The sequence below is a fragment of the Miniopterus schreibersii genome (genome assembly GCF_964146895.1).
Source record: "Miniopterus schreibersii genome assembly, chromosome: X".
In the NCBI taxonomy this organism is placed as follows: Eukaryota; Metazoa; Chordata; class Mammalia; order Chiroptera; family Miniopteridae; genus Miniopterus; species Miniopterus schreibersii.
In genome coordinates this window covers 704,078-727,769 of record NC_138104.1, presented here as the reverse complement: position 1 = coordinate 727,769, position 23,692 = coordinate 704,078, and the positions used below count along the sequence as shown (strand labels likewise).

The 23,692-nt window shown below is 39.6% G+C and overlaps 1 protein-coding gene across 6 annotated transcripts in view; it reads left to right on the top strand.

Annotated features, from left to right (window-relative positions):
• The first annotated feature begins 5,688 nt into the window (after positions 1-5,688).
• Positions 5,689-23,692, top strand: part of AFF2 (ALF transcription elongation factor 2) — a 393,556-nt gene continuing 375,552 nt past the window's right edge. For all 6 annotated transcript variants that reach the window (XR_013998027.1, XM_081125977.1, XM_081125975.1 and 3 more), the window contains exon 1: positions 5,689-6,214. Coding sequence is in view for 5 of the 6 variants with exons in the window: in XM_081125977.1 (XP_080982103.1) it covers positions 6,168-6,214 (47 nt within the window). In the remaining variant the exon portion in view is untranslated. The remainder of the gene's footprint in view (positions 6,215-23,692) is intronic.

Sequence of the window (23,692 nt, the reverse complement as noted above, 5' to 3'; positions counted from 1 at the left end):
AGAACTTGGAACTGGAAGACACCTTTAATTGGATCCCTCATAGCAAAGCAAAGTAGTAGGTCAGCAGATGGAAATGAGCAGGATGTACTTGCCTCTTTACAGTAGATCCTGTTATCACTGGCAGTGGATCCAGAGGCACTTTCTGAAAATAGAAAGACTAAAATGTTAAGCTTATTAACCAGACTCTGGAACTTATGGCATGGGTACCCGTTTGCCAAACAAACAAACAGACAAGTATAAAAACAAAAACTAAGAAAAACCCTGAAAACACAGCTACTGCACTTAGCACTATTGATACCACCTGATGGAGAACCCTCTGAGACACCAACCTGAGAGATGATAAGAACATGCATTTATATGGGGCTTTTTACCATTTACAAAGCACTTTCATATACATTAGGTTCCCTGTCTAGCCACTGGGAAAATGCTTGACTTCTCTCTGAAACCCAGCCCTTTAACCCTGAGGAGTGGGCTCTGGAGACAGACTCTTAGCAGCCATGCTGCTGAATGAGTTTATGAGAGCAGCTGGGGGACAGAGCTCCGAGCTCCAGCAAGTAGACTTCTCAAACACCACATTAGGGATGGAGATGAATGATCTGGGTAATCGAGGTGACTCTTCACTTTGCCTCCCTCATTATAAATTATCAATCTTCATTCGGCTATGAACTGGGAAGTTGACTTAAAATCAAAGAGCCACAGGATGCCAGAGCTGGAGTGCTTCCAACCTAGTTTATAGACAAGGAAATAGAGCCCTCAAGAAGTTAGGAGGCACCCGGCTGGCATGGCTTAGTGGTTGAGCATTAACCTATGATCCAGTAGATCGCAGTTTAATTCCTGGTCAGGGCACATGCCCGGGTTGTGGGGTCGATCCCCAGTATGGAGCATGCAGGGAGCAGCCAATCAGTGACTCATCATTGGTGTTTCTGTCTCTTTCTCTCTCCCTTCCTCTCTCTGAAATCAATAAAGACATATTAAAAAAAAAAAAAAAGAAGTTAGGAGGGAAAGCTATGGATTTATGGTTTCACAGCAACACAGTCTCATGCAGAAGAGAATTCTCCACCAGCAACTCACAGCCCACCACCATGCACTCCCCCACAGTTGACTAAAGAAGTTATCTTAGCCCTAGATTTCTAATCTCCAGGAAAAAGACACATCTGAGTCTCCTTAAATGATGAAGCAAGAATTGCCCCACCATCTTCTTGTTTCCTGTTGCCTATCTGACTTTCTTTAATATGAGGGCATGGCTCAGCCAACTGCCTTTCCCCAATTCAGCCACAGTTGAGATCAGGGAAATTGCACCACAAGAATTTTTTTAATCCAACAGTTAACTGATGCCACTGTAGTCCTAAACTTCCAGGGTGTTATACTTCATTAAAGTGGCCCTGGAACCATAAACAACAATGTGGTAAGTAGAACAAGCACTGGCTTGATACCTTGTCTATATGACTGTGTCCCAGGCTCAGCTGCTTAGCTGTGCCACCTTGTTGATTTTGGCAAAATAACTTAACCTGTTTCCCCAACTTTCAAATAGTGATAAAGTTTCCTTCCTTGCTCACCTTCCAAGGTTACAGTGAGATGAAGCCTTTTTTGAATGCATGATGGAGGCTGTGGGGAAGTGTAGATTAGTACATGGGCTTTGGTAGCAAACAAACTTGGGTACAAAACCTATCTATGGCACTAATGAACTCTTTGGTTCTGGGCAAATAGCTTCTGTGAGCCTCAGTTTCCTCTAACAAAATAGTTATAATACTAGTTCCTACCTCAGAGAATCATGGTGAAGAATAAATAAAATAATGTATGTAAAAGGCTCAGCACAGTGCCCACTAAGTAATAAAGTCTCAATCAATGTTACCTCTTTTAATTGTTATGTTAAATATGTTCAGGAATTACAGGATTGCTCCATATAAAATCAGAATAGCAACATCTACAAGTACCCTAAGCCTCATTAAGCTGATGGTAGACATAAAGTTATATGTTGTTTCCTATTTAGGACTCAATAGGAGCCTAGAGCCAGGGACTTTGGAAGATCTCTGAAACAGGGTAATTTTCTATAGTAATCAGAAAACCCAATAGTAGGGACTTTTAACTGACACATGATTGAGATCCAAAGCACAAAGTGACAGAAATAGGAGTTGTGAAAAAATTACATACGTGTATTCACAAGGCTCATCCTAAGTACAGGGAATTGTCCTGAACCAGACCCACTTTGAAATCAACTCATGCAGACTGGTTGGATAGACCCAAACCTGGGCCCTATACTCATGAGGCTTACAGTTTCTGGGAGCACTGATATGGGACAAGTAAGTATACACATTCTGCATTTAGAAAAAAAATGAAAATGTTCCTCCAACAAGGATCATTCTGGAAATTGCAGTGCAGTGTGGAAAGTACCCCAAGTCAGAGAATCATGTTGCTCCATTCCAAACTCACAACAGCACCAGGCTTCTCTGCCAGTGGGCTCCACAGTAATGAAAGCTGGTTCTCCCAAGGGAGTCCATGGAATCTTTAAAACAGGCTTCCTCAGATGAGCTGTAACCTTGATCACCATTTCTTCCTAGAAAGTAACTCAGTCTGATTGCACACCAGGTCAGAAACAAATGCTTCATATTTTAAGTGGAAATCTGAGGTGTGACAGGATGACACAGGTATCACACACTGTCAATTTGCTCTTTTCCTGTAACTGACATTCACAGTAAAATTTCTTAAATTAATCTTAATTTTGCAAAACTATCTACTAGAACCTTCTTGACAGTGCCTTTCCTACAGCTGTAAGAATGGAAGATTTCAAGTTCTTTGAAATGAAGATTAGTACCTAGAAACTCCAAATTAGACTCCTTTAAAAGAAATTCAAGTCAAAAATCTCACTTTAGAAAGTCTGACAATCAGCATTTCTATACAATCTAGTCTCTTTGAAAAAGTGATTTATTGTTTCACCTCAAGACATCAGGTCATAGAGTTTTAGTTTTGATTTTGTCCTGTCTGAAAAGATGACTTTCTTCTGGCCCAATGATCCTGTCAGTAGGTATCTTTGAGTTGGGGTTTTTGAATGGCAAAGATTGGCAGGCTGTGGAGGGGGGTCAGAGAGAATGGGAGAAGTCCTCAAGGAGTGTAAGGCCAATGGGGAGAAGGTTGAAACTTCTGATTTACTGGGTTGAACTAGAAATTGTGTTGCCAGGTCAGAGAGGGGCTTTTCCAGGCAAAGCCAGGACAGTAGGTTGGCCCAGAAGAGTCCTCTACCTTAGCTAATGTGCCCCAGGGAGCCCAGGGAGTGGAATGGAAGAGAAGGGAACCAACATGACCTCAAGAGACTAGATGGTTGAGCTGCCAGTATGACAAGAGCGTTTTGGTTCCTCTTGCTACTGCTCTCCCTACAATCTACTTTCCTTTCCCTCCTGCCAGCCCAGTTGGAGAAAGCATTGTATGGATGCATATTTGAAGGTTCACTAAAGGGCTGAGTTCTAAGGTTCCTGATCCCATCAGAGCCAGGGATGGGCAGAAGAGGGAGGAATGGAGAAGGGGAAGGTTCTACCCTGTCAAGTAGCTGATTTCAGAAAGTGAGCATGTGGTGGGCCTGGGCTGGCTGACTGGCTGGCCTGAGACAGCCTGGCCTCCACAGTGCTGCCTCTCTAAGCTTCATCCGTGTTCCAGGAATATAGCTGGGAGTCTGAGCTCCTTCCACCCAGTACAACCTTACTGATTGGTTTTGGTCTCAGGAAGGGAAAGCTCCTGCCCTACTTTTGAAGCAGCAGCCAGCACCACTTGTCTCTTCTGTCCTTCCCGCAGGCACTTCTGTTCAGAGTGCTGCCTCTTGCTGGTTTCTTCTGTTTCTGCTTGGTCCTTGTACTGATTGGGAAGAAAGTATACCAGTGGGGTGATGGGGGTCTGGAACTCTTAAAGGAGCAGCTTCATTTCTGTTGGAAATTTACTCTTTATCTACCACTTATTTTTCTGTCTTTCTTCAATCAATATAATCTGGTGAGAAAAGTGAATCAGAAACAAAGTTACCATAATCATCATTTAAATGTTAATTGCAGATGTTCTGGTTTTCCTCTAAGGATTTTCAAGCAGACCAAACACTTGCCCTGACAACAATCATTATTAGCAATCAAATCCAATTTGAGAATCATTTACTGAGGGCATAAAGGTTGGGGGTGGGGGACAGGATCTGAATAGGGCAGTGTATGCCATTTTAAGGGCTTACAGTCTAGGGCTGAACAGTAGAACTCGTGTAATGATCAAGGCACAGAGGTAGTTTGAAAATCCTCAGCACCATTTTTGCCAATAGTTCTTAAGCCTCAGAGTCTTTGACCAGAGCAGTTACAAATAGTGAAATTAACAAGGCAATTTGAAATGTCTTTCCTTGGCTGGCTGTCCATTGGTTGATTTGTAGTGAACTAGTATTTGTTAACAACCTGGTTGTAGGCAAAACAAGTAAACATGTGAGAAAACCTCACTAAATGGTAGAGTTGCAGAAATGTCAGATCATGAGCAAAGTAATATCTCATTCTCAGTTTCTTGTGGGGGAAAAAAATTAAAGAAAATGTATTTGGATGATTTTGAGAATATGAGATAATATTAGAGAAGCATATTTAAATAGAAATCAATGAATGCCAGAACAGTAAGAGCCAGATGGCAGCTAGATAAAGCCTCCTTTTGGGGTTGGGGAAAATGAATGCCAGAGAAGTGACTTGCTCAGAGTCACACAGAATTGGCAATGTGTTCTGTTAGTGCTCATTCTCCTGCTCTTCCTAAGATAGTCGTAGCCTTATGATTTCAGTAATGTGCCAATAGTATTCCCTGTGTATTACATGAAGAATGGAAATGAGACTCCTGAAATTCAAGAAGCAGTGTGTTTGTTCTCCCATAGGAGGCAAGAAAGTGTTTTTGGAGGTTATAGGCTAATGGGATCCAGCAGGTCCTGTACCACTAAAGGAAGTTGATGGGAGGAAGGCTACTGCAAATGGAGAGAGATAAGATTCTATGACTAGAAGGGAAACTGGCAGGCAGTGGGTGAGATAGTGGGAACATCCCCAGTGGTTTTGTGATTTCTGATAGGATGAAAGTGCAGAAGTCCTTTGTACAAGGCACATGATAATGGTATGTGGAAGGTTGTAACAACCCAGGTTTACTGAGTCTTAATCCCAACTGGAAAGAGTACATGAAGGCAGTAATTCCTGTCTACCCTTGCAGTCTAGTGAAACCTGGGCCGTGAACTTGAGGAAAAATTGGGTGCATTCTGGTCAAGTTGTTGTGGGTGTTGTCATGTGGTGAGGTAGGGACTGTGAAGGTGACTGCGTTCTCCTTTCTGGCCCCCAGTACTCTGTGCTGTGGGCCTGAGGGATGTTTGCTGGGTTCCAGGGTCCGTTGGAGTGTCCTCCGCCGGGAGGTGTGCTCCTGGCATCTGTGGTGTGGTGTAGCCCCATCCCCAGAGGAGGGCACAGAGTGCACCAAATTTTTCGTCAAGTTCTGCGCCCAGGTTTCACTGGTTTCAAATAGTAACTACAAGTACTGGGTGTGGGCGGGGGTTGTAAGCCTGAGTCTTCGCCCTTCCAATCCCTCCCACATCTGTGGAACTGCGTTTCCGATGTGTTTAGCCTGCTCTTCAGCTCTGCTGAGCGCTCCCACCAGCTCATTTTGACAGAGAGGGGTCCTCTTCAAAGCAGCCCGGGTACGGGGATGATAACGTGGTGGTCCCTTGTCCCGGCTTTGGGCTGTCTAGGCTCCGCCCCCTGTGAGTGTGTAAGTGTGTGATGCTGCCTCGGCTGCTGCTGCTGCCGCCTGTGCTGCTGCCTGTGCAGCTGCCGCCGCCGCCCCGGCTGCCGTGCCGCGCTCGGCCACTGCCCCTGCCACTCCTGCCGCCAATCCGCAGCCTGCCAGGCGGGCGGCTCCGCTTGCCCAAGCCCAAGGTGGCTGCCACCACGGCATCCCACTGCTGGACGCGTGCACAGCTGAGGACCGAAGGTCGTAAGTGAGCGGCCAGGCAGTTGCCCACGGCGTGCCACCGCTGCGGAGTGCAGCACCCTGCACGTCAGGTGCCCGCCGCCACCGCTAATGCGGTCCGGGCACTTTTAAATGTGCGGGAGTGCAGCAGGGCCGGGGAGCTGAGAGCGGCGCCAACCTGCCGCAAGCAGTGACCGACACCCGCTCGCCGGTACCGCCTGGCCGCTATGGATCTATTCGACTTTTTCAGGGACTGGGAGTTGGAGCAGCACTGGTAGGTTTTCACTTTTGTCTTCACCTTTCCTGCACAGGTCCCCAGGCTGGGGCTGGGCTTTTCGCCTTTGTTAAGAGGAGCGGGGGCTGTGGTGGGGGAGCCCGGGACGCACCGCCAGTTGCTCTCGGGCATCTCTACCCCCAGCACCACGACTCCTACCTAGGTTGGGTTCCACGGTGGATGGAGGTTAAGGTACAGAGAGGGATGCAGCTCCCCAAATCGTAGCTTCAGGTTCCAAGTCAAAAGAGTTGCATTTGGCCCAAATCGGATCTGACGCCTACCGAGAACTGAATCTCACACGATACGACCAACCTGAAATGCCTTAACTTTCCAGGTACTCAACGCCAGTGGGTGGCCGCCCTTGGTAACAGGCAAGCGACAAGGTGCCATCTGCTACCCTCTGCTTCCTCCTCTGACACCAGCCCCTCACCTTAGTCTCTGGACCCACCCGGGCGCACAGCTTCCTTTCCACCCACTCAGCCCAAGGTCCTCCTACTTGAACGCGAAGCCGCGGCTTCAGGGGTCTAAGCGTGGGGCCCCAGGTCTCACAAACTTTGACATTTGGCTTTCAAGACTAACGGCTTTTGAAGTTGGCCCCTGAGGTCTACCGCTCAGACGTCAGTGCACATTTTATTACCGTCTGGACCCCTGTCCGCCCCCCACTGGGAGGAAGCTGCAGGTTTCTGTAATGGGCACCTATCTCAGATTCAAAGCTTTACTCAGCTCTTCCCAAAATACCTTAAACTTGTCGCTGAGAGGTTTTTGAAGGATGGCACAAAACTGACTTGGGAACGGAAACTTGGTCCTCTCGAAATGATGTGCACGTGTGTGCCTAAATGCTGATATACATATCTATTAACTTTAAAAAAAAATCAAAAAACTTCACCTTCTGCCACAAACATTACCATTTTTACTTTTTCACATTTTAACATATCAACTTCCCCTACAGCATATGGAACTACATGGGGTAAGGGCACAGCGACAGCTATTTAGAATTGCACTCTTGGTTATTGCCTTTTAAAACGTACTTAGAATAATCTGTAGTACCAACCCATAATGGAAAATCTTTTGCAATGTTAAACTACTAGCAGCCGTTGGCTATGAATGCTTGATATAATATTTTAGGCAATTTCCTTCTTTATAAAAGGGTCACACAGTTAGCCAATACCTTCATTATGCCAATCATAACTCTGTTACTTGCAAATCAGATATCATCAGAACTTAAATAAATTTTATTTTACAGCAATTCCAAGTCAATCCTTGAAGCCATACATTATGTTATATCACTATTAATCTATAATGCATTTCTAGAGGATGCAGAGTTTTATCACCTCTGCAGAAAAACAGTTACAATTTTTTAATAACCACACTGTTATTTAAAAGTAAAGATCACAATACAATTACTGCTTAATTAAATATCATGCTCCTGCACACAGCCTTTACTCTCCTTCACCAATTTATTTTACAGACAACTGATAACCACAGCATTAGTATTTGCATACAATTTGCCTAAAATATACTGTGGGTAACATTATTAATTTAACAGACATTGTTATAATTGATTTTGTAGATATAGTTAAAATGCTAAACATTTACAAAGTGTTCCATTTTAAAAAACGTGTTTATTATATTATTTTAATTTCAATTTAATGTTAAGCACATGCAGCTGCATATTTAAAGGGGATGGGGTCTTTTACATTTCATTTTTTTCCCCCAGAAAGATACACACACACTCTTTTTCGAGACTATCTTTTCTTACATTTAAAAAAATGCAAAACCTTTTTTCTCCAGATCCCTAACTATGCCACATTACTTAAGAAACGTGCAGGCTTGGACACTCTATGGATATTGTGTGAAATACCAATGAATTAGTATAACACATCTGCATAAAGAAGCCAGCCTTTTCCCTATGTGCACATATTTCAGGAATTTTTCTCCTTCTTGCTGTTTGCTTGTGAAGGACAAGATTCTTTATGCATCTGTGTGTAAACATGTGTATTGCGGTTGTACTTCTGTGTTTTGTACATCCCCACAAAGAAGAGGAAAATAATTGTGACAATAGTGCATGAAGTAAAAACCTTACATTGCCTTAAATGGAAATCTGTACCTTTCCCAACTCACTTTGGACACCCGGAGCATGCCAATTATATGTTCATTATATGTTGACTTCCTCTCCTGCGGAGTAAGTAGCTGCTTACAGTGCTGGCATCCACAGCCACCTCCAACTCCCCAGGAGGCCCAAGGAGGCCCAAGGAGGAAAAAGGTACCGACCAAGTTAAGGGTCTCATTTACATTGGACCTTTTCCCAACATTCACTTGTGGAACAGAAAGCTCAGAGCTATCTCTACTGTACCCCTAGATGCCTGATAGTAAGTGGATCAGGTCAGCTAAAAACAAACTCATTTTCCTAGAATTAATGAAGAAAGATTTTTACATACACAAACATGTATTATTTATAATCACTGCATTATAGTACACAAAAAGTACATGCCCACTTATAAACAGATACATTTGTCAGAATGAATGCAAATGAAAAGGATGGGGCATGAATGGTACTGCAGTGTGAGTATGTGCCCTGTCTGGGAGTGCTCAAGGCCTAACAGAACATAGCCCCAGATTTCACAAACTACAAGAATATCTTAATGGTTCATGCTCTGGACTCGATTAAAGGGCCAAAGCTCAAGTTCTTTAAGATTCCTGGATGAATGAGCAATGTTCACCTGAGTCTGAATTTAATATGAACCATTCTGTGAAAGAAGAGGAAGGAACAGATGTCTGTCTGTGCTCACCAAAGACACGACTTGCTCTTAAAAAAAAGAAAACAAGATAAAACATAAAATGTTATCCTTTAAATCATTCCATTGACTTCCCTGTGGTAACCCAGTAAATGAATTGTTGAGGTGTCTGGAGATCATGTGGCTAGTGGGCTTGTTTACAAGCAATTGCAATGTCATTAATCCCTGTTTGGGAGGGCAAAATTAGAGGGCCCACAAACTGCCCAGCTTTCAGTCCTGTAAGCACTGCTCTCCAATATTGATTAGCTATTGCTTTGTGACAGGCCAAGGTCCTTTGTGGGGATGCTTATCTTCCTTTTATTAGTAAAAAGAAAGAGAAGGAGAGAGAAAGGGGCATATTCTTAAAAATAAAACAAACAAACAAAAGAAAACCACCATGATAGGAAAATCAAAACGTTAAAAAGCCTAGTGGAAATTGTAGTTAAGCAACTGTGACAGTGGCCTACTTCTCACTGTGAAGGACTACATCAATTGTATGTAGTTTTTATGTTATGTCTCACAAGTATCCTAATTAGAGGCAAACTTGCAAACAGGCAGTTATACAGGAAGAGACTTAAACTCACTAAACTGTTATATAAATAGAAAGTTCAAAGGTCTATGTGGGGCTGTCAATGCTGGGAAGGGGCCATGTGCAGGCCAGGCTTCTCCTCCTCCAGTGAAGGCAGCCCCCAGGGCCTGCCCCAGCAACCCACACTTTCTCCAGTTTTTCTCAACCTTGCAGGGGGCGGAGACCCAGCTCTCCAGACAAAAGTGAACTGTTTCAGCTCAAGCCCAGAATGGCCCTTGCACTGCAGCAGCCCTGCTGCTCTATGCACACAGAGTCTTTGGAGGCCCCCTTAACTGCAACCCTCTGCAACTGTGGAACGGGCCTGTTTATGGATGAGATAACAGAACCTTCTCCAACCTGGGGGTAGTAGAAATGTGGAAGTGGAGGGCAGGGTCCTCTTTTGACTAAGGCCTACAGGTTGCCAGGATTTCTCAGTCTCTACCTCCATCCATTTATCTTTCCCCCTTCTCCTCTGTTTGTATTCCAGTCAAATGGAGATGATCTATGGTCTGTTTCCTTTGCCAGTACAATATGCATTCTTCACTGTGTTTGAGCATTCACTCACCAAACCATTTGAGATTGAGTTTCTTAAGGGAGTATGTGGAGAGGTGAGACTCAAGGCACTAAAATTAGCTAGTGATCAGGTCTCCTCCACAGCTCCCCAAAACCTCTCAAAGAACAAAAGCTATCTCAGTAAATCTTAAAAAGCATGTCTATTAGACAAGGAAAAAAATTATCTCATGTTGGAAATCAGTTTAATGATACATGAATTGTTTTGCTAATGATTCAGTCAAGCATTTAACAACTTTAAAATATACAAACCAAGAGTGAAAATGACTGCCTCAAAAATGAATCTGTCATTATAGACATAAACAAGATTCCAAACATTTAAGCATTTTGTAGATGGATAAAAATTATATTGTATTTAAACATGCTAATTATTGTTGAATAGAAATGTCTTTAATGTGCTGAACCTTTATTTCATGCCCTTTATTCTTAGCTAAGACTATTTCTTGCACGCAAAATTTGTACATATTTAATGCAATTTCAAAATTGTAAAAGTCCAATAAAATGGCCATCTCTAGAACAATCTAGGAGCTTTAGCCCTATGAGCTTCTAATTGGTACAGTGACTACTACATTTTTCATTTTGTCTTCTTTTTTTCTGATTGCTGTAAGATAAAGAGATTTTAAAAACTTGTTTAGTGATGAGAGAAAGAAATGTATTGCTGAGTAGACCACTGTCCTGTATGCCTGAAACTAATACAAAATAATGTTGAATGCAAACTGTAATTGAAAAAAACTTTAAACATTAAAACAAAACAAAACAAAAAAGCAAAAAAAGAAAAAACAAACCCACAAAAAAACAAACAACAAACCCCCCACAACTGAAGGCCATAACTTGGAGAAACCTTTTTGAGGAGTGTGTGTTTGTGTGTGTGTGTGTGTGTGTTTCACTTGTGTGTCTTAGAACATCATCATCATTGCTACTATTATTTGAGTATTATTACTTTGTGCCCTAAGCATCACTGAGTAGCTAGTGCTTTAAATATTCAATCTCACTTTAGCCTTCAGAAAATTGTATGAGATAGGACCTGTAATGGTCTCTATTTTACAGATGAAGTAATGAAATCACTAGGAACTCAGTGATGCAATCCAAGTTCAAGTGTAGAGGGAGCTGACCCTAGAGCCTGTACCATCAACAACTGACATTTTATCAAAGCCTTTCCAACATTCAGAATCCTGTCTCATATGTTATACCATTCTGTCATTGTGAATTCGAATGTGCAGGTCTTATTCCTATTTTACAGATAAACAGCCCTAGAGAGATTGTTTGACTCACCCAAGTTCATACAGCCTCATTAGGTCAGAAATCCACATCTTCCAATTTCCAAGTCAGGTGTCTTTCCATAAAACCTCACTTACTATTATTTACTGTAACAGTGTGGGCTCAAGCATTTAGCTTTCACTGAAACAAATGGATTAGATTGTGTATTTTATACTGTTGTAAAAAAAAAATCTGTGGAATTGCCATGTAATTGACTAACCATGAAATTCTGCTTTTTCCTTTTAATTTTAAAAAAGAACAACTTACGTACTGATACAATCTCTTAGCACTTCTTTTACGGATGCCCCTTTAATGAAAACATATCAATGGCAAATATATATGAGGCAAAACTCAAGACCTTGGGAACTGTCCATTTAAATTTTAATGCTCTAATTTTGAAGATTTGTTATCTGAATCTGAAGAAGACCATGATATATTTGTCTGGTTGATTTGGAGCCTCAAAGCTGGGGATAGGAGGTGGATAATATTTCTTTCCAAAGCTTTGTAACTTACCACATCTATTATTTTATTTGTTCCTCACAATAACCTTGTTGGTATTTTAGGACTGGTATTATAGCTCCATTTTTAGATGAGAAAACTGAAGTTCAGAGAGGTTAAGTGCCTTGCCTAAATTTAGACAGCAAGTGAATGGTCTAAGGCAGGGGTGGGGAACCTTTTTTCTGCCAAGGGCCACTTGGATATTTATAATATCATTCATGGGCCATACAAAATTATCAGCTTAAGCCCGGCCGGGTGTGGCTCAGTGGTTGAGCATCAACCTAGGATCCAGGCAATCGGGGTTCGATTCTCGGTCAGGGCACATGCCCGGGTTGCGGGCTAGGAAGCCGATCAATGACTCTCTCATCATTGATGTTTCTATCTCTCTCTCTCCCTCTCCTTTCCTCTCTCTGAAATCAATAAAGATATATTTTAAAAAATTATCAACTTAAAAATTAGCCTGCTATATTTGTTCAAACATTTAATTAAGTCACCCCTACCATGATGACTGGAGCTGTTTCTTTTTGGTGAGGCCTTGGCAGGGCCAGACCAAATGATTTTGAGGACCAGACATTCCCTACCCCTGGTCTAAGGACTTGTCTGTATTGCTGCTTTTACTGTGTCACCTCTGTTGGAACAAGTTGTTTATGTATTGCCCTCTCGCATCATCTAGCACAGTGCCTTTCCCTTTACAGGTGCTCAATACATATCTGTTGATTGATGTTTAGAGCACCATCAGCTCAAAGAGTGGTCTATGCAAATGTTCCTCTCTTTTAAAGATAGTTGCTTAGTAAATTCTAAGATAATGCTGGACCTCTGCTTTTTTGTTTGATTATGTTTTAAGTACTTTTTGAAGGTCTCTTAATCAGTCTGGTCTCTTGCAGAAGGTAAAGAGAAAGAACAATGGTTACAAAAGAAGCTTAATAGGAAAAGACAAAATGAGAACCCATATTATTTATCAGTGCTATTTTAAAAATAGAATTTCTATGAATTCTAAGACATAATTAGAACTGAAAAACAACTTGGGAGGCATTGGGGTACAGGAGTTAATGGAATGGAATTGTGTCTCAGTCCGTACAGAGAACTTTAAAAGACAAATGTGTGACAAAAATCTGAAGAAGAATTGAGTGGTCAGAGGGTTGGGATTCCTCCAGCCTTCCTTGAGTTTCAGCCTTTCTGACTTGTATTTCATCATGAGAAGCCTGTTTTTCTACTTAACTGTAGCAGATCCACACCATAAATTATCATGACTGTTAAACAAAGGTCCAGCACTGGGTTCCTCTAATGTAAAACTTTTATGTTGCACTTTAATGAAATTTTATATGCATGTTCAAAGCAAGGCACACTTTATACCACGGAGAGGGTGATGCTCTGAACTGTTTAATTTATTTTAAAGTAAATCTTTTTGATGACCTTAGCTGCTAACATCCACCTACTTACTGAGCTGAGAAAAATTATCTGAGTGCTTAAATAAAATGGTATGATTTAGGCAAGGCTGACAATAGCACCACAGTTACAATCTGATTTTGATTATGGATTGCTTAGTTTATGGAATGCTATTTTCATATACCTGTGCATTCCATTTTATTTGCAAAAGAGAATCAACCAGTGATTTAAAGTGATCTTTGATTTGGTTTTTTAATAAGCATGTGCTGGTATATGAAAGTATAAAAGCCACATAATGGGAAATAGCTAAGGAAATAAGATTTTGTTTTCATTACAAACTCAAAATAACTCATCTGCTGGAAAAAAGAAAAACACATTACTTCCATCCTATGAAGAATGGATTCTTTTGTTTAATTTCCAAATAATAGTTCTCTGCATTGTTTACCATCTTCAATGAAAACCATATCTCAGTTGCAGATACTGGTTCACTTGGTGGCCTTGAATAAACCTGATTTTGTGTTTTGTAGGCAACTTTTGTCCTTGAAACAGCATTGAAGTGGTTTCTTTTTTATAAATAAAACACAAAACCCTACTTATCTCATAGTGCTGTTGAAAGTACAATCTTGGCTTTAACAATCATTGGAAGAAGAAATTTTTTAGGAGTCTGATGTCTTCTTGGTCTTTGTGTTTCTAGTATGGTTTGATCAAACCAACTGACCAGAAACAGTGTATTATAAGGTTGATTTAACCTTCTCACTGTGTCAAAATGTACATGACAACTTAACTATCTGATGAACAATAAAAAATTAATCTTCCAAAGGGACTAGTTGTTTTTATGCCAAGTCTGCATAGCCACAGTAACTAAATTAAATTCCATTGTGATGGATGTTTCTGATGAAATACCATGGAATCATGGAGAAGTCTCATCAATTAGCCATTATTTATTTGCTGGCAAAAGGCTTGGCTTTTGTGGGTAGACATTAATCAATTCCTCGAGCCTAGTGTTTCAATACCAGAGGACCTTTCATCATACAGATGAGGAGACTGAAACCTAGGATAAGAAAGGTGCTTACCTTTGTTACTTATCTTAAATAAGCATTGCATTTAAGTTCATAAGCAAATATGAGGTATAAAGACCCAATATCTACTCCAAAAAGAGTCCCACGATTCCCCTCCTCTTTGGTTTAAGCACCAGATTTGGTGCTTGGGAGGAAGGTGTATACATTTTGACTTAATTGAAGTTCGTCAAGAACATGAACTCAACAAAGGTAGAGATTTTTTGGAGGTATTATTTAAGTACAAGATCAACAAAGGTAGAGATTTTTTGGAGGTATTATTTACTGCTTCACCTGTAGGGCTTAGAACTATGACACACAGTAAGTGCTTACTTACTTTCTGTTGAATAAGTGGATTGATATACAATAACCTGCTTTACACTTTGTGCAATGAAATTTGCCAAGAGATCATTCAGAAGTGCAAGAATGAGGTCTAAAATCATTATGGCTAGTCATGTGCAGGTAGGTGTGTTGCCTTACCTTCAATAGATATGTTCCTGAAATAGCATGCTTATTACAATTTTATAAATTAAATGCTCTCTATGTGCATCTTGCTTGCCAGGAATGCTATGGGGGATTCTTTGTTGATGAGAGCGCTCTTTCCCCCAAACAACCTTAAGCTTGTCAGTTTTTTTTATTATTATTATTTTAAATTTTATATATAGCATGCTTTTTCACGAGGTATACCTACATTTAGTATCTATGATAATCCTGTAAGGGTAATTGTACCGACTTTTTAAAATGTGTCTTGTTACCATCACTTTCTTCTTTTTGAAAAATAGTTCTTGCTTTGGAGGCTAACCTAGGATTTGGGTTTTCCAAACACATATTTTTAGACTGGACACATTTTCTATTTATGCCTCTGGAGGACTTGGATTACAATTTTATTTGAAGGAAAAAATTTTCATATGAGTTGCTTTTTAAGAACTCTACGATGGTTCAATAGTTGGGGTAAGAGAACTAGCATTTCTAGAGCATTATGAAACATGATTTAAACACATCAACTCATTGAACAGACACCCCAAAATATAGGCGTTTTTAACCCCTGCCTTAAAAGAGTTGGACATCAGCTATTTCAGAGTTAGACATAATAGAGTGTAGTAGGAAACTTCAAAAAGTAAAATTCAAAAATAATCTTGAACAAAACTTCTAAAAGTTATTTTATTGTTTTCACTGTGAAAAATTAAAGGTGACAATGCAGGTCAAGGAATATAGATAGAAAGATAAAAGGTGATAAAAAATCTCGGATATTTTAGTGCAGATAAAGCACAGTTAGTTAAATTAGTCATTTATTAAGGTTTATACTGGGGAAGAGACAATAGGTACTTATGGGACTTTAATAAATTAGGTTTCATAATCAGAAATTAAACAAATTAAACAAATCTGAGTATTAAAGATGTAGGAAGAACACAAGAACCACAATGGTCCTTTTGAAAAAGTTAATTATTAAATATTAACTATATTTTGGCCAATTGGTTTTGAAGTTCTGTAACAGTTTAAACTTCAATGGTGTACATATATTCAGACTGCAAGGGTAAAACTTCCTACCAAGAAGAATGAAGACCATTATCATTGGATCTGATTAGCATTTTACCAAGAAATTACAATGAAATGACAGTGCACACAATAATGCCATTTAAAAAATGGAGCATGTTTACCTTACAGGCTTTTGTATACAAACATAGTTACTCATATAATTTGAAGAAAAAATACATAAATTTGATGAACCTATTTCAAGAGGCTTGAAAAGTTAAAATGAATTCTAAATGTAGATTAGTAGCAAATGACGACAACCGAGACAGTATTACCTCAGTTGATTAATTTATAAGGATACTGGTCAATTACTTCAACCAAGAGCTATACATAATAGAACCCTAATGTGGTCTGTCTGATAAAATTACATAAAATAGGGCATTGGATTTATTTCATATTTTCTCAAAGCTCAATTTTAACTTCATACAAATAATTTATTAGTCACCTGGGATAGATGACACATTGACTAAAGTTGTGATTTTGTCTGCTTCTTATAATCTGATTTAGCACATTATTACATCTGGCTTTGTAGATTTTTCCTCTTCTAAATGTTTTTAGGTAGAGTGTGAACTTTACCTCTCCTGTTTCATATCTCTTTAGATGGGACTGGATCATATAGCCTTTGTTGTGCCTCTGGGTTTATGGAACATGGAAGGAAGACTTTGAGATTTGGGTGTAGTCGTAAGTACTGCCACAGCTACAGTGAGGCAGACAAAAGGTTTTACAGACATTGTCCCTCTTAGTTCATGTTTAGCTTAAAGATTTAATTTTTAATTGGTAACCAATTTGATATTGGTTAAATTTTCAGACTTGGAATCTCTGTTATTGTAACATAAATTTAATAAAATAGCACTAAAATCACTAAAATTTACTAAAAGTTAAAATGTGAGAGACCACCAAACTTTGCTTAGGTGCCCATCTCCTCTTGACCCTGGGGTTGTGGAGTCTTTTCCTTGGGCAGTCAATGCTACAGTGGCTGCTCCAGGAGAGCAAATTGCTCTGAGCCTTACAGTGTCACCCCCCTCATTCAATTTTAGTACCAAGGCCTGACTACGTTTTACACTCTGATTACCGTTTTTGCCACCTTTCATTAAGTTCCATTGCCTTAATAGAAGATGGAAAGTTGAGTTTGCCCAGCAGAAAAGCTTTGAAATCTGTTCAGCCTGCAATTGCATACCAAAAGTAGAAGGGGGAAGTTTTAAATTCATGGCTGACTGAAAATATGTAGGTTTATATTTTTAAGATGTAAAAATCGTGGTTAGTAAAATGTTCATAGAACTTTGAGGACATCAAAAAACTCTTTAAAACTAAGGTAAATGATGACGTATGGAGTAAGTTTCCTTAAATTGAACATAATCATAAAAATTCAAGGAAAAACAATATATTTTGAAAAATTTATGAGTTTTTTTAGGGGGGAGACTTTGCAAAGCTTGACAACCTCCAATGCATCTGGCCTGGCACATTCCTGCTTGTAATGAGAACCTTATGGGGTGCTGGGCCTCAGTTTTCTTAGGCACAGCCTCCTCCCCAGGGGTATCATAAATGATACGCAAGTCAGAAACTTCATGGTTAATGGCATTTCTCAGAGATGTTTTAGTTAAGCTACCTCACCCACCTACAGGGGTAGAAGTTGGGGAGAGAGTCCACTCATAAATCTTCATGGGCTTTAATTAATTTATCATTTTTGTTGTTGTTCATAGGAATTAAAAAGGGGGAGACATAACTGAATGAATGTGCATACATGACTTCACTGAAATGGTCCAGATTCTTTGGGTTTATATGGCTTCACAGGCACACATTCATTTAACCACAACCTCTATATAGAAAAAAGGAAAAAAACATACACAGAGGTATAAATACCAGTAACAAAATGTTGTCCATACAGAGACAAAACAAGAAAAAATACAATGCCAAAGTTAGAGCAATTTTGCCAGGCATTTTCTTTGGTCTCATCTCTCTCTTTTTATTTCCCTTATGCTGTGAAATTGTGTAATTAAGCAAAGTCTCACTTGTGAATTTGGGACTTACCTTGCAGGGGATAAGGGAATTTGGGGTGGGGGTAGCTGGCAGGTCATGAAATGGGCATTTGTGAATTCATGTTTGCTTAGACATGTTCCAGAACCTGGATTTCCTAAAGTAATTCTGATGATACTTTTTTCTCAGAAGAAGTAGTTCCAACTATAATGCTGCCTTTTGGTGGTGGTGGTTGGGGTGGGAAAATTCCAGGTTGAATTGGTGTGTGAATTCATCACCTATCAGTGTGCTGGTCTCTCAGCAGAACTTCAACAGCCATTGGGGAAAAGCCTGATATTACTTCTAACTCTCTACCCCTCCATTCTCTGTTGCTATATTTTTTTTTACAAAATGTTTTTATTGATTCTAAAGAGAGAGGAAGGGAGGGGGAGAAAGAGAGAGAAACATTGATGTGAGAGAGAGACACCGATCGGTTGTCTACGTCATGCACCCTGGCTGGGGACCCAACCTACAACCTGGGTATGTGCCCTGACCAGGAATTGAACCAGTGACCTTTTGGTGCAGGGGACAAAACTCAGCCAACTGAGCCACACAGGCCACAGCTCTGTTGCTTTTATTTCCTGACATTTATTCCTATAAATGGCTTAGTAGTTACCATTTTATTCACTTCCGTGGGCAGGTCTAATAGCATGAGCATCATTGTTCCTTTTCATTGTCTTCCTTTTAAACATACCTGTTACATCTGATAAATTTTCAGACTTCTTTACCCTTTATTAGTGATCTGGGATACTTACGGCTATGTTTTGAAAGGGAAAAAACAACACTGCTTTCTAGGAGTCATTTAAATAATTTCTCCTAAAGACTATTTGTGCATTTTATGAGAGAAAAGTTTAAAAGATTACAGTGTATGAAGCAGTGTACAGTGAATGACTGAGGAGATTGGACAAAATAAAACATTATTTAAAGGAAAAATAAGCAATTTTTACTTTTCATACGTTTATTTGAAAGGGTAATAGAGAAATTACTGTTTTCTCACTGGAAAAAAAGGGGGACATAACATATTCAGGGAACAGAAACTTTTAATATCTTTCAAGCTGTTTCAGTGAATTCCCAATTTCAGGCCCAAATCTGTTGTGGCTAATGGGCATTTATGTCTCATCAATTTGAAAAATTCATGAAGGCATCTTGCATTAAAATTGTCAAATTATTAGATCTTCATTTTTATTAAAATACAAAGACACTGAAAATACAAGCTCTCTTGCTTTTGCAAATTAAGCCACATTTTTTTTATATTTCTGGTGTTTATTAGTAAGCTTGAATTTTCATAAATAGACAATGGATGATCAAGCCTTTCTACCACCTATTAATGTGCTATTAACCAGAACTAAGGCTCTCTGTGAGCCACAATTTTTTCATAATCATAATCTCCCATTTAAAAACTGAAATGTAAGAATCATAAAAGCTATAAAGGTATAAAAATATGATGGTTTCTATGAATCAATGTGAACTACTTTTAGTGGTGTGCAAGCAAAACGATAAATGTAAGTCTTCATTTATGTCTTCATTTTCATGAAATGCATGGTTGTAAAGAGGAGAGATGCTCTGTCTGGTTCTCCACAATATCTAAATCCCAGATCCACATCCCAGCAGTCCTTCAGTCTTAGAACTTCAGACCTTAAGGGGGATCAGAACTAGACTAACTCCTTGACAAAGCTAAGCCTTTTCACTGCCCCCATCAGTTGTTACCCAGCTTCTCCCAGTCCTAAAAAAAGTGGAAAGAGAACCAAACTACCTCTTAAGGCATCTAATTCCTATCTGTTTGGACAGTTCTGATACAAACTTCAATGTATGTATGAAAAGGGCCTCTCTGGAGCTTCCAGCTCTTGGTTACAGAGAATAAATATAATCTCTTCAGCATGTCAGCCCTTACTTTGTCTGAGGGCAGTCCTCCTGTATTCACTGTGTTCTTATTTCTCAGGGCAAAATTACCTAGCATGTGGATAGTTGCCTGGAAAGATTCACAGTGACCCTCCCTGTCTAAATATGCAGGTGGAAAGTTGCTGTGCCCTGAAGAATCTAGTTTTATTTTCAGGGTAGTTAGAGGGGAGAGGAGGACTCTCCACTTAGTCCATGCAAACTTTTTCAAAAGTTCTCTTGACAAGCAGATATTCAATAGCCTTTACCCAGGGAAATCTCCCTCTGGATATCTTCTTCTTTACTTGCCACAATATGGGAACCCCAAAGGATCAAAAGACTAACAGGAGCTTTTCCCGAAGAAATCAAGTAACTAATGTTCAACCCTGCTGCCACCTGAGAAACTGCATCTCTCTCACTGTGGCCATATTGGCCTACTTGGGAAATGAAAACCGCCCCATGTCTTGAGCAGCTACTGCACATTAGGCACTTTTCTGAATACTTTCTGTACATAAACTTTGTTAAACATTTGAGTAACCCTGTGAAGTAGTGGACATGTTTATTATTGCCACTTAGCAGAACTGGGATTTAAACCCTGGTACTATAATACTCTCCTTGGGGTCTATACTAAAACCAAACATTTGAGATAGATGAAGTACTAAGTGTTGTGTCTCCTGAAAAGGGGAATGGGCACTCACTAATTTCTTCATTCATCAAATATATTGTGGGTGTCTACCATGCACCAGCCACTGTGGGTATCATGGTTGCAAAAATGATGCCTGAAGTCAGAGCATTAAACACTCAAAATAGGATGCGAGTTGGGCAAGAGTTCATTGTTTTTCTGAGGTGCCCAAGGTCATATCTGAATATTCTTCTTGTTGCTTGGATTATGGTAGTCTTTAAGATAACATAAACAGATACCCCTTGCCCAATCCTACTTAGCCTACCCTTCAGTATCACTGCCTTCATTGACTCATGCAGGAGATTTATGTGAAGGAAATCAGCATGAGAAAGAAGATTGGCCAGAGCCACAGCAAACCATTTCCAAGACACTATTCTGGAAGGGCTCAAGTCATCAATCATATGTTAAAACCCATGGCACAGGGCATCTGGCTTTCTTTTTGCCTGCCCAGAAGCTAGTCTGACCCAAAGCTGCCTTGAATAATTACTTCAGTGTCTATTCCTCATTATTTTCACTTGTTTCATGAGGGGGTTCTTAAGTCAAAGTCTAGCCCCTGTGACATTGCACTGCATTGCTGATTACTGCAACCTTTTAGTCAGTATTCAACAAACAGCTTCCTGAACTGCATTATTGATGAGTTATTGTAAACTTTTGAATTCAGCTGTACAGTATAGATTATTTTTGCTAAAGGGACTTTAAATGAGAAAAGAATTTTTGCACACATCCTTGTCACAACTATTAATGGGGCATCTGGAGATGAATAACTTATTGCTACCAAATGGGTTTTTATAAATGTTTAGCTCAGAATCCAGACTAGAGACTCATCTTCACTTGGGGGAATTGCCAATTAAGGAGACTTTAGAGCTGTTCTCTTCACACCAAACTTTATTTTTAATTAAAAGGATTGGGAATCTCTCTCTCTCTCTCTTTCTCTCTCTCTCTCTCTCTCTCTCTCTCTCTCTCTCTCTCTCTCTCTCTCTCTCACACACACACACACACACACACACACATATGGCATTAAATTTTTTTCTTGGCTCATTTGTAAGCTCAACAAATTGAGCCTATTTATTACTATTGCCTCCTATTGACACTTTAATGGCACCTTATATAAAGGCTTTATATAATGGCACCTTATATAACGGGCAATGAAGCTAGTACCCGTTCTCCTAAACCTCCTCATTCTTACATTCCTGACTTAGTGCAGGGATCTTACTCCATTTGGTAATTGACATGGTTATTGTTACAGAAATTGGTTAATTCTTTTCCAGGTCTGGAGTGAGATGTTAACATTCTCACAATGGAGTATGTATATTTACCTCCCTCTTATGCACTCACTTTCTGTGTGTTTTCAAAATAAAACCTAAGCATCTTCTTTTCTGTTCATAACACCATGGAATAAACATTAGTCTTTAATCACATTCTTAGTGTAATCACTTACAGTGATTTCTAGTTCAGTTTGCGCTGTAGTAAGTGTTTCCTACTCATGTTGACATGAGAATAATATGAAGTGGAGGCGACTACAAACTTTAAAAAACTGAGAAAAATAGAGCTTAAAAATTCATAGAGGAATTTGAACTGTCTTTTGTGTCCATGCATTAGGACACATACAAAGTGTGTGGCATCAGCTAATGACATTAGAATGGACCATTCAGAGACTTCAGGAAATGTTAGTAATAATGTTTACCTGTGTGTACACACAGACATGTACTTATACACACATGCTTATATACATATATATGTACACCTATATACATGAAAGCATGCATAAGCTAGCTATAGATTGTAGGCTTTTGTGAAAATTGAACTCCTAAGATATATGGTCCTGATACCTTATCCTACTTCCCTCCCCCATATATACAAACAACCTTTCTTATTCTGTTAGCCCTTTTTGTCTGATTGAAGGTTGTTTTGTCTAAACAAATTATGCCATTATTTTATTTTAAACACTCTTTTTTAAAGAATAAAATAATCAATGCCAGCTGCCCTGAATACTTGTGCATTTAAAGGGAAAAAATAATATACAATTAGCTTATATTTGAGATTCTTCAAAGAGGGAACTTTAACTATCCAACATTTTTCAAACTTATAAAATCCCTTAATGTTCAGTATGCATTCTGGGCCTGCTCCTTGTCTCAAACTATTTTCAAATGCTTTTGGATTTAGGGAAAGCCCAAATGCATGTTGCCCCAAGCTCTTTTTCCTTCTTTAATTTTGAGATCCCTGTGTGTTTGGAGGGAAATGTAATCCATATGTTTCTGATTCATTTACATTTAACTCATCAAAATGTTGTTTTGTAAGAGCCATTTGATGTTCTACATCCCTTGTGCATTTTTAAAAATAAGCTTTTTACAACCTTCCCCACCACCCATACTCCTACTTCCCATAACAAAGGCATATTTTGCCAAGGACAAACAAACTGAAATGCCCGACAGGGTCAAGTTCAGTTCTGAATTCCTCAGTCACAGTGTGCCAGGGGCCAGGTGGGCACTAGGCTCCAATGTTTCTGTGCTGGGTGACTGGGCTTTCCAGGTCATAGGACTCTTCTTAACACTGTATCAGCTGGATGCTATATAATTAATTTCTGAATAAATTTAAACTGAATTGGGAATTGACTCCCTTAATCAGAACTTTCATTCAACTCTTCATAGAAGAAAGACATTTGTTCAAATTTGTCATCTGAAATAAATGTCGTAAAGTGGAAAAAACTTCCATACCTCAGCTATAGTGTGCCTTACTGTAAGCATTACAAATTTTGCAAAATTTGTAATCACTTCACCTGCAGTTCTTTTTTATTTAATAAGGAATCTGATATAAAGTAGTCAGAAACAGTTTTGACAAATCTCTTTGGTGCTGGTAGCTCTGCCCTTTTTCCCTAAACTAATTTGTTTGTGGTTATAAATACAAAGCCCTCTGACAACCCCATTCTATAATGACCCAAACAATCAATGCCTCTGAGAAGAAGTCTTTGTGTAGAAGTAAAACAGTTGAGTGGAGCATAAAGACAGCATACATCACTGAGGCAGTATAGTCATTTATCAGTACTTGGCCTACTAGGAACTAAAAGTGAACATTGAATAGAAGCTGTACTAAACTTGCTTCCTCCTCATGGGGTTTGGCTTGAGGGAAAAAGGCCTTTCTGTCACAGGCATATGAGTGTGGACACCAGATATGATCCCAGGGGAACCTGTGACGGTGCCACTGTCAACATTACTGCACCCTGTGACAATGCAGAGGACCAGCTAATTGTAAACCTAACACGGCACATCT